We start from the raw sequence: 14,306 nt of genomic DNA, 5'->3' as shown, positions 1-14,306 counted from the left end.
ACTTGTTTCTCCCTACACTCGCCCACACAGCAGACAGAGTACTTGCGCAAATGGAGCTATGCGCACCAGCTGTTTGCGTGAAACCATCCCCTCTCCCCCTCGCCCACCGTTGCCAATGGTCTGCAAAGCCAGAAAGGTTGAAGACCACTGCTCCAGTCCTGAGCTCCTGCATGATTGCATTGGTTTTGATATGTAGAAGAGCAAACATATCTCTTGCAATCTCTTCCTCTCCAATCACTGTAGCTACATTGGCTTCCGGTTGCCCTCCGGGTGAGATTCAAGGTGCTGGTAATGACCTATAAAGCTTTAAATGGCTTGGGTCTGGATTATCTAAGGGAACACCTGCTGCCGGCATCAACTTCCCATCGTCCTGTGCACTCTCACAGGGAGGGCCTTCTTAGGGTACCGCCAGTTAAGGAATGCCGGCGGGTTACTCCCAGGGGAAGGGCGTTCTCTGTGGGCGCACCGGCCCTTTGGAACCAGGTTCCCACAGAGCTTAGGACCGCCCCCGACCTTCGCTCATTTCGTAGGGACTTGGAAACTTGGTTTTTTGAGCTGTCTGGCCCAGACTGAGGGGTTTTAATTATTTAATTAATGGGGTTTTAGTTAAGTTCAGGGATTAATTTAATCTTACTTTTAATCGTTTTTAATTGTATGTGATGTATTTTAACTTTTAATTTTCCCTGTAAACCGCCCTGAGTCCTACAGGAATAGGGCGGTATATAAATTTAAATATAAACAAAATATAAATAAAAAAAATAAGTCAACCATAGGCACAGGACAATATGTACTGACTATAATAGAGATCATCATGTGACTGAAGTTGTAAATGGTTGTAAATTAGTTGTAAAGTTATTTTTTCAGAAACATCAGAACTTTGAATAGTTGCTAACTAAGTGGTAAGTAAGAAAGCACTACCTGTCCTTTGATTATCGTGTTTCATTGCGATGAAGTTAGAGTATGGAAGTGCAAAACAATTGAAACTGAGTAGAGTCCAAACTTCCGGACAAATGTAGAGTAAAGCATAGAGCAGCATTTTAAATTTAAATATGTCTTTTAAGTTCCAGACACTGCTAAATTTGAAAGCAGTGTTTTGCACACTGGAAACAGTGTTCCCGCTACCACAAACTTCTAGTAGTCACAATAACTTATAATAACTTATCCTTTATTGTGTAACTGTCTTGTTTGTAATTTCATGAAAAGTCTCAAATTTGTGCGTGTATTTGTGTATAATTAATGCAGCTCTTTTATCTATTACCTTTCAGTGGGTATTCGCAAGCTTGAAATTATATTGAAAGTCTATCTAATGTTAATTTTTACCATAGTTCTTGACTTCCTATTGAATCCTTAGAGATGCATGAAAGACGTCTTGATTTTTGTTGCAGAGTGCAGGTCTTCCAGTCAAAACAAGGAAAGTTGTTTCCGCAAGCCTCTTCGTGTTACCGCTTTGGATAGCAATGTGAGTCCGAATGGACATGTGGAATTTCGTCAGCCCCTGGCTTCTTTCAGGTGAGTTTGATTAGCTTTGTCATTTTACTATTGCAGGGATTATACAAGTAAACTGTAAGCATAATTATTTTCTGTTTTTGAAGAACTTAACACACATTGATAACGATTTCTGTTTCACCTTGAGAAGACAATGTTTTTACCAAGTTACCATGATACTAGCTGCATTGTAAAGACAGTAATCACCTCCATTCTAAGAGTGAGGGAAAGGCGTTAATGGTTCTTGGGAGAGGAAAAATATACTAAGTGAGGAAATTATCCTACTTGAACCTTTTGATGCTATTTTATCCGAGAGAACAATACAGTTCATGAAATAAGGTTTTTTTCCTGTATCATATCCCCTGCCTTTCTATAGCAAAGACTAGGGTGCTTTCCCCTCCTCCCTGGTTTGGTGGAAGCAAGTACCATGTATCACATTCCCTCTATGTTCTTATGGGAAAGTGAGGGAGCATTCTTGTTTTAGCTCATTATTTGGGAAAAGAGATGTGCTTAGTAGGTCTACATGAACTGCAATATCATGACTATTAAGGAAGTTACTATGCTGTTTCATACTGTTGACCTAGAAAGGTTACTGAAGGGGACTTTTTAGTTTGGCTTTTTATAGCCAAGATCCTTTGGATATCTGATAGTGAAAATGCCAATCCATGTTTCTGTGTTCGTGAAATCTTGGAACTGGAGAGGAAAAAGGAATTATTATCTTGCTTAGAATTATAGTTTCAAAATGAAAAGGCCTGGATGACAGGACATTCTCAATGACAGGAGAAAAAAAGATTTTCAAATTGCTTATTTCTTTCTCTCAAGTTCAAAGTTGTTTTTGTTTTATGACAAACATAGGTTTGTTAGAGTTCTTGTTTTCATTTTAATGTTTAATGTGCTTCTGTTAGAGATTCTCGGTGGTCACCATCTTACAAAACCTCTTGCCAATTGGCCAGACGTCTGAAGTATAAAGAAGCAGGGAATAAAGCAGAAGGAATTGGTATGATCTATGATAAAGGAGAACCAGATTTGCATGGCAGAGATTTGAAAAGCTCATCTTCTACAGATGAAACTGTTGTTCGCTATTTGAATGACCATCCAGCAATTAACGCTTTGCAAAGTTCAGATGTGGTGAATCCTACAAAATTAGAAGAAGAAAAACGTGAGGAATCCAAAGGCGATGAGTATACAAAAATATCTCCAAGTTCATTAATCCAAAATGAACTAAAAGAATTACAATTGGTAGAATCTTCTGCTTCTTCTGCCAGTACCTCAAGTGCCCATAGATTAGATATTTTAAAGCAGCATCAGCATGATGATAAACTGGAAAAACTGAAAGAACGAATTAGAAAGCAATGGGAGTGTCCAGAAGAACTGACTACCAGAGGACATGATCCTGCGTATTCTGATCATCCTATAACTGTTGCAGCTCCTGAAAATATAGTGACTCCTAAAGTCAGAAAAGTGGCAACAGCACCAATGGTTCCCTCCTATAAAGGTACATAGTTTCTAAAGAAAATGTATATATGGGAAAAAATCTCTGGGTTGTGTAATAAAGGCTAAGATTTCCACTGTTCCCTTCTCGGGATCGATTAAAAACCCACCTAACATTATTTCAAAATTAAAGTTTTTAATTTTTTTTCCACCTTCCAAACTTTAATCTGTTGTCACATCATATATTTTCTCCTCTTTTTTGTCAATAATATATTGTGACAAACTCTTTGTGAATAGTATTTGTTGTTGAATTATATGCAGGTTTTTTTTAATGTGTACTACTACTTCACCTAGAAAACCTTTCCCGGAACTGGTAGCTGAACATGGAACTGGTAACAAATAATTGGCTACAAATGGACCACAAATGTATAATATAGTGGTAGTATTCTAATGGTTTTGTAAAGATTTGTTAATTGTGTGCATAAGGATTGGGAATTTATACTTCATTTTGTTTTTTATCTTTGTTTTTAATATTGAATGTTTTTAGACAGAAACGTCTCAGCTACTTTCAGGTAGTAGAGACTTGAAATCTAAATAGCTTTGTATTTGATAACCAATATATCAGATGCGCAAGATAAAACTAACTTCCTCAATAGAACGTCATGAGTATTTTAATCTGCTAAAGTTAAATGTATTGTTCTTTTAGGTTTCAATCCATCAGAAGCCAAAATTCGTACTCCTGATGGAAAGGTATGGTGTGAAGAGGAATTTCTGAACCTCAGTAGAGAGTTATGTCGAGATTTAGAATTCCAGTTGGCAGGTAAATAGCCAGAGTAATTTTGTGAGTATTTACATGAAAAGCAGTGCTTAACCCATGAGCCTGTAATTAATAATTAATAATAATTATTATATTAATTATAAATAATTAATACTTTGAAGCCCTTTTTCTCAGAATTCCTATACATATAAAGAAAAAAATTCTTTAACTTAATTCATACCTTGTTTCAATGAGTTCTGATTTGAAAATTAATAATAGTTGCTATAATATCCTCCTGTAGTTTTGATGGGAGTTTCCTTGATGCACTAATGGTTCTTCAACACATTTTTCAGAAGAGGATTTGCCTGCAATAAAGATACCTACTGAAAGAAAAGAGAAAAAAGGACACAAACCAGTGCGGAAAACCCAGAAGATTGCCCAACTTTCAAGTCCTGATTTTAAATCAGGTGCATTTTATTGTAATTTTTTGTTTAAATATTGTGAGCTACCAAGAGTCATTGACAGTCAGGTGGCATACAGGTTTTATCATTCATTCATTCATGACTGACTGACAATCATCAGCGTTGGCTTGTTATACTTTTCAAATAATGTACATGAGAGCTGCTTCCACGTGTCTGAGGACTACAGTCATATTCTCTCACTATCCTCATGCTTGCTTACTGTTTCCTCAAATATGACATATTAATAGCATGTGTCATGTTAACCAAGCATTGCAGATACATGACCCTATGCTAAGGTGAAGATCTTAAGTTTCACTGCAAGAGTTCTGTAGATTTTCTCAGTATTACTCTCTGTAGAACACATTGAAGGATATAAAGAGAGACTAAGCAAAGTAAGCAAAGATTAAAGGCAAGGATAGCTTTAATTTAAGAATGCAAGAAATTATTATTGTTATTATTAAATTTAAAATACAAAGATAAAAAAAATAATGCTAACAAAAAAATGCCGTGACCTGAAGACCTGGTTGTTCCAACAAGCGGGTCTGGACTGACTACGATTTTTAATTAGGCTTTTTACTGGGTTAAATTGTCTCGTAATTATTGTATCTATTGTTTAATTCTTTTTTAAATTTTTTACTCTGTTTTTTAATTTTTATTGTTGTGAGCCGCCCTGAGTCCTCAGGGAGAAGGGTGGCATATAAATTTAATAAAATCAAATAAAATCAAAAAAAGGGAGAAGGGGAAAAAAGTTACACAAGAAAATATTTCTCCCTTCATCAAGACATGTACAAACAATTTCAGCAGGTTATCACCTTTCAGCCAAAGGTTTGCAAACAATTTCAGCCAAAAATCTGTTCATCTCATATCTCCTCTTTTATCATTTGCTAATAAAGCCTTGTTCTGTGGTCTCCTCATGGGGCCCACTGTAAGGAGCTCTTGTTCTAGAGGGGGGTTTGAGGAGCTGATCCATTCACTGGCTTCTCTTTCTGCCACGGTCATCAGCTCTGCTCTCTGTGGAGACGCATTCCGTCCACCACTGCTTCCCCGGAAGTCGGTAACGTTAGTTCAATAGAAACCCATGAAGAAGGAACTCTGGGAGACTAGTAAAAGAGTGCTACTAATTTCAGGTGGTGATGTCATTCTGTGAAAGGGTGAGACAGCAGTGCATTTCCTTTTCTTGCCACTTCTATCCATGTATTTGCCTTGAAAGATTGAGTAGTGGTGTGTTTTTCAATAAGAAATGTTAAATGTTTTTTTTTTCTTGGTTTAGATGGTGCCAACACAATAAGTACAACATCCTGGCGACATGGACAAAGACTAGCAAAGAAAATACTGGGTCCAGTGCCTAAACTAGAGCAGCCAAACACTCAGATATTGTCTAGTGACAGGAGTGAAAAAGATAAATTTATTAAATCTGGTAAGTTAAATCTCTCTATCTCTCTCTCTCTCTCTCTCTCTCTCTCTCTCTCTCTCTCTCTCTCTCTCTCTCTCTGTGTGTGTGTGAGAGAGAGAGAGAGAGAGAGAATTTTTCATGCCAATGAATACAGTGAACAAAATGGAACTAATTCTGAACAATCATTCTTTAGATCATATTGCACACAGAATTCTTTAAATAGCAAAATAGAAAAAGTGATAGCTTCACTTTAAAGGCTGAATGAATACCGTATGGCAGGGGTCCCCAACCCCCAGAGTGAGGCCCAGTACTGAGCCACAGCTTTTGGGGAACTGGGCCAGACAAATGGCACGCAAGTGCACGGAGCTGCATTTGCGCAAGCAGTGCATGCGAAACCATCCCCTCTCCCTGGAGCAAAAAAGATTGGGGACTATTGTTGTACAGCACAGAATTACTAATTCATTCCTTTTTTAAAAGACACAAAATGGTAAATGTAAATAAAACTTAAGATTTACCATGCTTGAGCACCCAGCAATATTTCGTGAAATATTTTGCTACCAATAAAAGAATCTTCAAGGAAAAAAATGTAAGAATTTTTATCATTTTTAGACGAAGGCAGTTGTCAAGTATTTTTTCTATTCTTAAAATAAATGATTCCATTGCTGATCACACCCGGTTTTGCAAAATTGTAATTTTGTAAGAGAAGCTGTATTCTAGAGCCTATATACAGTCTGATTATGCTATAAATAATTTCTGTAATATAGCAAACTCTCGTGGATGTTCCAGTTGAAAATCTGAGAACATGAAAATTATAGCTATAACTAATTCTCTCATTACCAGTTTCCAAAGTTCTATATATTCTTTTTCAGATAATGGTTAAAAAAAATTACATTGCAGTTGCATATTATTTTATTACCCAACATTAATTCCAACCTTTTAAAAGCAATTTTTCCTTCTGTATTAAAGAATGTAGTTTCTGGATAAAGTGTTCAAATCTCGTAAAATAAGATAGATTAAAAAATAATGCCCATCAAATAATGTCCCACATAGTGGATATTGAGATGAATGTGCTAATTTGAATCTTAGTTACTTGCTAATGTTAAATTCTGATCTTCTCCCTCCGCTTCCCTCTAGTATCCTCAGCTCAAGTAAAAGAAACCGACTGCAATGTGCCCGTGGATGTAACACTCCTCACAAAATGTCCTGAGCGTTCATGGAGCAAAATAAGAGCAAAGAACCTGAAGAAAAAAGATGTTGCTCCTCACAATGGGGGACTAGGAAATGATTGTGTAAATAAGGATTTCTTGCCAGTAGAAATCCGTGGGATTCTTGATGATCTGCAACTGGATTCTGTAGTTCAGGATTCAGAGAAGAGGAATGAAGAATGTCAGAATCAGGAATCAGAAGCATCTCCCTTTTCTAGAAGTCACAGTCCAAGCAAAAAAAAATCAGACAAAGTTCCCATCAGTGAAGACACTCAGTTTATCTTAAAGAAACGCCACTATGATGCAGATGAAGTGCGCCAGTATATTGCCAGACAGCGAGAGGCTAGGAAGAGGAGACAAAGTGAAGAAAAGAAAGCACAAAAAGAGGCAACAGAGCAAAAAAATAAAAGACTCAAGGAACTTTACAAGAAACAAAAAGAAGCTGTTGCCAGTAAAACAAAGACAACGTCAACATCTGAAACGGTCACTAAACAGTTACAAGAAACTTATTCTAAATTGTTCTTGGAACAAACATTGCTGGAGAATCCAGCACTCTCTGTGCAAGAAGTTCAGGTATCTTGATAAGAGTTGGAATAGTTTCTGTATGTTTTCCATGTTACTTTTAAAAAAATGCATACAATAAGCAGAAATAGCTGTTATTTATTCATTTGTTGCATTTGTTCATTTGTTGCGTTCATTTGTTGCCCTTTCCTTGATATTAATGCCTGGGTACTTTTTTTGAGATCTGAAGGTGAGTTATATCACATTAGGTAGGGTTTAGGTTTTATCCCCTTAATACTATTAAACTTGTTGAGGTAATTCAAGCTAAAAGAGACTAGTCAGAGTTATCTATTAAATTCCACGGTTGCCTAAAGACGGAATCAGGAACAGGGTAAGTAAGAATAGAATTAGCAAGATGTATAAGAATTGCCAACAGCTCTTGTAGTCTGCAACTGTAGTATAATATACATTTTTTAGCATAGCGTAAGATGTGAATAGACATTAGCCAGATTAAAGCATTTTTAAAAACGCAGACAGGCACAAAATAGATAAGGGCCCTGTATTCTTTCCTGGTCGTCAACATGTGTTAATCCTAGCTGCTCCTGCTCCTTCCACATTAAGGAAGTGTCTGAAGATTCATTCTAGATATGTTTAGTTGAACACATTTAGAAACCATCCTGTCGCTGAAAGCCTTGATTATACAACTGTAATACTCATGGAGTATAAGCCTTGGCTATTTATTCGAGTCATTATATAGTTGTTACTTTATTTAATTATATTGCAAAGATTCATGTTCAAATCCTCAGTCATGAAAGTCATGGGATAGTATAGTTCATAGTCCAATACATTATTGATTCAGTTTGCCCTTATTGTATAAAACATGTCAATTTTTCTTCCCAGTCCAAACCTGGATATCAACCATCTGGAGAATCTGATAAAGAGAACAAAGCTCAGGAGCGTCCTGTTAGTGCATCATCCAGTAGCGATATGTCTCTCTCTGAGCCTCCTCATCCTCTTGTAAGGTAAGAAAGTAAGAAGGCATTCAGGGCTAGGAAAGTGGTACACACTAGACATATGATTTTACATATGATTTAGCTGTACAGCTTTTGTAGCAGCTGAGAATTTTGAAATATTTTTCCAAAGCTTTTGAAAATATATTTATTAAAATTCAGTGCTCGTAAAATTCTTAAATATATCATGAAAAGCAAGATGCCTCTTCATGGATCATTACAAGACAAGGATAATTTCTTCTGTATATTCAAGGCTATATCTGTACCAAGATTCTGTAGGAATGCAAATGAATAGTACAAGATTATATTGTATGAAGAATTCAGATTCACTTTAAAAGATTCAAATTTGGGGCTGGTAATATGATGTTTATCTATACTGGGTTTTTTTCAGATTTTAGTTAACTATTTTTATTTATTTATTTATTTATTGATGGGATTTATATCCCACCCTATCTCCCGAAGGACTCAGGGCGGCTAACAACAAAACATATAATAAGTACAGAAATCAAGATAAAAATAAAATTAAAATCATCTGCAATAAATTAAAATTAAAAACTAAAAATAAATTAAAAATTCTAAATATAATTAATTAAAATGCCTGTCAGTCCAGGTCAGCCTGGTGGAAAAGGAGTGTTTTGAGGCCGCGGCGAAAGGATTGGAGATTTTGGGCCATCCGAAGCTCAGGGGGGAGCTGATTCCATAGGGCTGGCGCTCCCACAGAGAAGGCCCTCCCCCTGGGGGTCGCCAGCCGACATTGCCTAGCTGACGGTACCCTGAGGAGGCCATCTCTGTGTGAGCGTACTGGACGATGGGAATTTGTTCCCGGCAGCAGATGGTCCTGCAAGTATCCCGGGCCTACGCCATGTAGGGCTTTAAAGGTAAGTACCAGCACCTTAAATCTCACCCGGAGGGCAACCGGTAGCCAATGCAGCTCACGCAGGAGGGGTGTAATATGGGAGTATGGGGGTGCTCCCATCACAACCCGTGCAGCTGCATTCTGCACCAGCTGAAGCCTCCGGGTGGTCTTCAAGGGCAGCCCCATGTAGAGAGCATTACAGTAATCTATACGGGAGGTAACGAGTGCGTGGGTGACTGTACGTAGGGCATCTCGGTCCAAAAAGGGGCGCAATTGGTATATAAGGCGAATCTGTGCAAATGCCCCCCTAGCCACGACTCCAATATGATCTTCAAAACTGAGTCGTGAATCTAGGAGGACGCCCAGATTGCGTGCTCTATCAATGGGAGGTAACATCTCTCCTCCTATAGTCAAAGATGGAACCTCTTGGATTAAACGAGATGACGGTATGTACAGCCACTCAGTCTTGGCCGGGTTATGTATCTTTTATTAATTTTTACAGTAACAATCTTTAGTATTTAGTAAGCAACACATCTGGGTTTGTATGTTTGACATTAAAAGTAATACAATATCCATTCTTACCCTTTATTCCATTTTTCTAACCATTTATAAAAATTTTCCCATGTTTGAAAGTATTCTGAATCTTGCTTCCCCTTCATTTTCAATGTGAGCCTATCCATTTCTGCACAGTCCAAAATTTTCTTTATTATGCCTTCTACAGATGGTACTTCTCCTTTTTTCCAGTATTGAGCAAATGTAATTCTCGCTGCTGTTAATATATGTAATATTAAGTATACACATTTTTCATCATAATTTTCTGAGATTATATCTAAAAGAAATAATTCCGGTTTATGGTTTACATGCTCCTACTGTCTTTTCTAGCCACCTATGTATTTTCGACCAATAGGGGTGTCAAACTGCCAGCCCGTGGGCCGGACGCGTCATCCCAAAACCGCTCCCACCCCATTGCTGGCAAAGGAGAAAAAGCTCCAATACATTGCGCGACGTCATGTGACGTCGCAAGTTTGACGTGTGCTTTAGGGCATGTCCACCAAGATTTTGTCTGCATTTCCAAATATTGCTAGACATATTTTTAAACATTTTTGCTAGTCTTGTAGGTGGTGAATGCCATATATACAACATTTTATATAAATTTTCTTTATAAGTAGCTGCCCTTGTTATTTTGTAGTTTCTTTCTCAAAGTTTTGTCTTTTTTCTAACTTTACATTGTGCCCCAAGTTTTTTTGCCCAAGTTATCATTGTTTCTTTAGCTTATTCATCATCCATCTTTAAATTTAACAGAAAGCTGTACAGTTTCATAATCAATTTGTCATCTGATGACAATAGTATCTGGTCTAACACTTTCTGGTCTTTGTTAAAACCATATATTTTTGCATCTTTCTCATATCTCATTTGCATTTGCAGATGTGACCACCATGCTAGCTCAATTCTTTTAACCATGTTAGTGTGGTTGCAAGACCCAGTCTGGTAGCCCAAACCGTCCATTTTCTTTTGCTTCTTGTAACATTTTCAGTCTGATTCTAGCTTTTTTCCCTTGCCAGATAAATTTCAATATTGATGTATTTAATTCATCGAAATTTTTTTTGTCAATTTTTATCGGTATTGTTTGAAATAAAGTAGTTTTGGTAAATGTTCATTTTCACAGTCGCTATTCTTCCCTAGATTGATAGTTGTAGATTTTTCCATTTTTCCAAGTCTAGTTTTATTTGTTTTAATAATTTTACATAATTATCTTCTTTTATTGTTGCACACCCTGCTGTTAAATATATTTCCAGGTATTTAACTTTCTTAAGTACTTGAAGGTCTGTTTTTTTCTGATAATTTTTTTTGTTTATCTGTGAGGTTTTAAACTATAACTTTAGTCTTTTCTCTATTGATTTTCAGTCCTGCTAATTCTCCAAATTCTTCAATCTTTGCTAATATTAGGACTTGTCTCTAACAGATCGTCCAATATAAAGACCAAGTCATCTGCAAATGCTTGTAGTTTGTACTTTTCATCTTTTATCTCCATTCCTTTGATTTCTGGATCCTGTCCAACATTCCTGTTCAACACTTCCAGATTTAAGATAAATAATAGTGGGGATAATGGACACCCTTGTCCTGTGCCTTTTTCACACTCTCTGTGAAATTTTCACACTCTCTGTGAAATTCCCATTCACAATTATTTTGGCCATTTGTCTGTGATAAATTGTTTGGATTATACTCATAAAATTTTCTCCAAAGTCCATATAGTTGTTAAACCATAATTGCCAATTGACATTATCAAAGGCTATCTGTCTAAAAAACTCAAAGCCATTTGTTTTCCTGGGTGCATTTCGTAATACTCCAATGTGTCTAAAATCATTCTTAAATTATTTGTCTCTGGTAAAATTCATTTTGGTCTGAATGTATAAATTCAATCAAGAATCTCTTTAGTCTTTCTGCTATTATTGAAGCAAAGATTTTATAATCCAGATTTAGTAGAGATATTGGTCTGTAGTTCTTTATCAGGGTCAAGTCTGAGTCTTCTTTGGGTATTAGCATAATATTGGCATCTATCCACGTATTTGGTAATTTGGCTTTTAGTAATACCCTGTTACACACTTTTTGCATTGGTAAAATTAATGTATGTTGTAAATATTTGTATAATTCTGCTGGTAGCCTGTCTGGGCCTGGTGTCTTATCATTTTTTGGTCTTTTTACTCTACTGTTGTTAAACCTTATTTAAATGTTAAATTCATGTATGGGCTGTTAGTGGTCTTGATGGTGGATGGAGTATTTAGTTAGTTGTACAGGAATGCTGAAGAGAATTGGAGGAAAACAAGAACCCAATAATCCACAAATCTATCTGAGAGTCTTTATTTATTTTATTTTATTTTATTTTATTTTATTTTATTATTTTATTTTATTTATATACCGCCCTTCTCCCAAAGGACTCAGGACGGTGAACAGGGCAATACATGTTAAAAGACAAAATACAAAAATTAAAAGAGATTAAACAAATGCCCACAGCTCTTACAATAGGTTAAAACACATTAAAAGTAATAAAAAACCCAACCCACCCCATCAGGCCAGGCCAGCTTGTTCGAAGAGATACGTCTTTAGATCGCGCCGGAAGGAGCGCAGGTCGGGCGCCATCCGGAGCTCAACCGGAAGATGGTTCCATAAATCCGGCGCGCCCACAGAGAACGTCCTCCTCCTGGGGGCCACCAGTCGGCCTTCTTTGACCGGTGGTACACTGAAGAGGCCCTCTCTGTGGGAGCGTACTGGGTGGAGGGAAGTTGATGCCGGCCGCAGGTGCTCCCCAAGGTATTCCGGACCCATGCCATGTAGGGCTTTGTAGGTCAATACCAGCACCCTGAACCTCACCCAGAAGACAACTGGAAGCCAATGCAGCTCGTGGAGCAGAGGTGTAACATGGGAGTATCGGGAAACTCCCAGCACAACTCTCGCAGCTGCATTCTGTACCAGTTGGAGCCTCTGAGTGGTCTTCAAGGGCAACCCCATGTAGAGAGCGTTGCAGTAGTCCAGACGAGAGGTCACGAGCGCATGAGTGACCGTACGTAAGGCATCCTGCTCTAAATAGGGCCGCAACTGGCGCATCAGGCGAACCTGGGTGAAGGCCCCCCTAGTCACAGCTACTATATGGTCTTCTAAAGAAAGCTGTGAATCTAGGAGGACTCCCAAGTTGCGAGCCCTATCTACGGGGGTGTAATAACTCACCCCCCATAGAAAGAGACGGGATATCCTGAATATCCCGAGATGCCGGTATGCACAGCCACTCAGTCTTGTCAGGGTTGAGTCGAAGCCTGTTCCTCCCCATCCAGACCCGAACCGCCTCCAGACAGCGGGACATTATGTTGAGGGCATCACTGGGGTGGTTTGGGGTCGAAATAAAAAGCTGGGTATTATCAGCATACTGATGATACCCAACTCCAAAACCACGAATGATCTCAGCCAGCGGTTTCATGTAGATTTTGAACAGGAGAGGCGAGAGGACCGACCCCTGAGGGACTCCACAAGCGAGAGGCCTCGAGGTCGACCTCTGCCCCCCTGCCAACACCGACTGCGAACGTCCCAGGAGATAGGAGGAGAACCACTGAAAAACCGTGCCTCCCACTCCCAATCCCCTGAGACGCCGCAGCAAGATACCATGGTCGATGGTATCGAAAGCCGCTGAGAGGTCTAATAGGACTAGGACAGAGGAATATCCCCTGTCCCGGGCCCTCCAGAGATCATTCACCAGAGCGACCAATGCCGTCTCCGTGCTGTACCCGGGCCTGAAACCCGATTGGTACGGGTCTAGATAATCCGCTTCATCCAGAACCAGAGGGAGCTGATGCGCCACCACACTCTCAACAACCTTCGCAAGAAAGCGAAGGTTGGAGACCGGACGAAAGTTATTTAACACAGCTGGGTCCAAGGCAGGCTTCTTGAGGAGGGGTCTCACCACCGCCTCCTTCAAGACGGTGGGGAAACTGCCCTCACTCAAAGACGCAGATATAACCGCCTGGAACCAGCCTCGTGTCCCCTCCCGAGCCGCATAAACCAGCCAGGAAGGGCACGGGTCCAATAAACATGTGGTGGAGCTCAACCTCCCCATAATCCTGTCCACTTCCTCCGGAGTCACAGGATCAAACTCCTCCCAGATAACATCAACAAGACCACCCGTGTCCTGATCGTCAGACTCTGCCCAGTCGGAGTCCAAACCGATCCGAATCCGAGCGATCTTTTCCAACAGATGTTGACTAAACTCCTCAGCACGACCCTGCAAGGGTTCCTCCCTCACCTCCTGAATAAGGAGAGAGTGGGTCACCCTAAACATGGCAGCCGGGCGATTATCTGCGGACGCGATAAGGGTAGTGAAGTGATTAGACCTCGCTGCTCTTATCGCTGCGAGATAAGACCTAATATAGGTTCTTAGTCACAAGCGGTCGGATTCGGATCGGCTGGATCTCCAACAGCTCTCTAGGCCCCGTCTCCGACACTTCATCTCCCGGAGCTCCACGGAAAACCATGGAGCCCGCTGGGATCTGCACCGGGTCAGGGGCCACAAGGGTACAACTCGGTCAAGTGCCTCCGTGGCTGCCCTTTCCCAGGCTTCCACTAAGGCATCCACCGAGTTGTGAGCAAAGGGAGCAGGTGGGGACCCCAGCACTGCCTGGAACCTCTCAGGGTCCATTAAGCACCTGGGGCGGAACCATCTA

General features: G+C 39.4%; 1 protein-coding gene across 1 annotated transcript in view; it reads left to right on the top strand.

Moving 5' to 3' along the window:
* The window catches only part of CEP350 (centrosomal protein 350), a 129,020-nt gene that overhangs the window by 35,898 nt on the left and 78,816 nt on the right, over positions 1 to 14,306 (top strand). Inside the window, exons 5-11 of the mRNA XM_081324167.1 lie at positions 1,386 to 1,509; positions 2,391 to 2,980; positions 3,623 to 3,736; positions 4,027 to 4,140; positions 5,405 to 5,551; positions 6,662 to 7,305; positions 8,134 to 8,255. Of these exons, the coding sequence (XP_081180293.1) occupies positions 1,386 to 1,509; positions 2,391 to 2,980; positions 3,623 to 3,736; positions 4,027 to 4,140; positions 5,405 to 5,551; positions 6,662 to 7,305; positions 8,134 to 8,255 (1,855 nt within the window). The remainder of the gene's footprint in view (positions 1 to 1,385; positions 1,510 to 2,390; positions 2,981 to 3,622; positions 3,737 to 4,026; positions 4,141 to 5,404; positions 5,552 to 6,661; positions 7,306 to 8,133; positions 8,256 to 14,306) is intronic.

This window comes from Vipera berus (genome assembly GCF_964194415.1).
Source record: "Vipera berus genome assembly, chromosome: 3".
NCBI classification, from domain to species: Eukaryota; Metazoa; Chordata; class Lepidosauria; order Squamata; family Viperidae; genus Vipera; species Vipera berus.
Note: the sequence above shows the minus strand (reverse complement) of the source record. Positions and strands in the feature narration are given on the sequence as shown.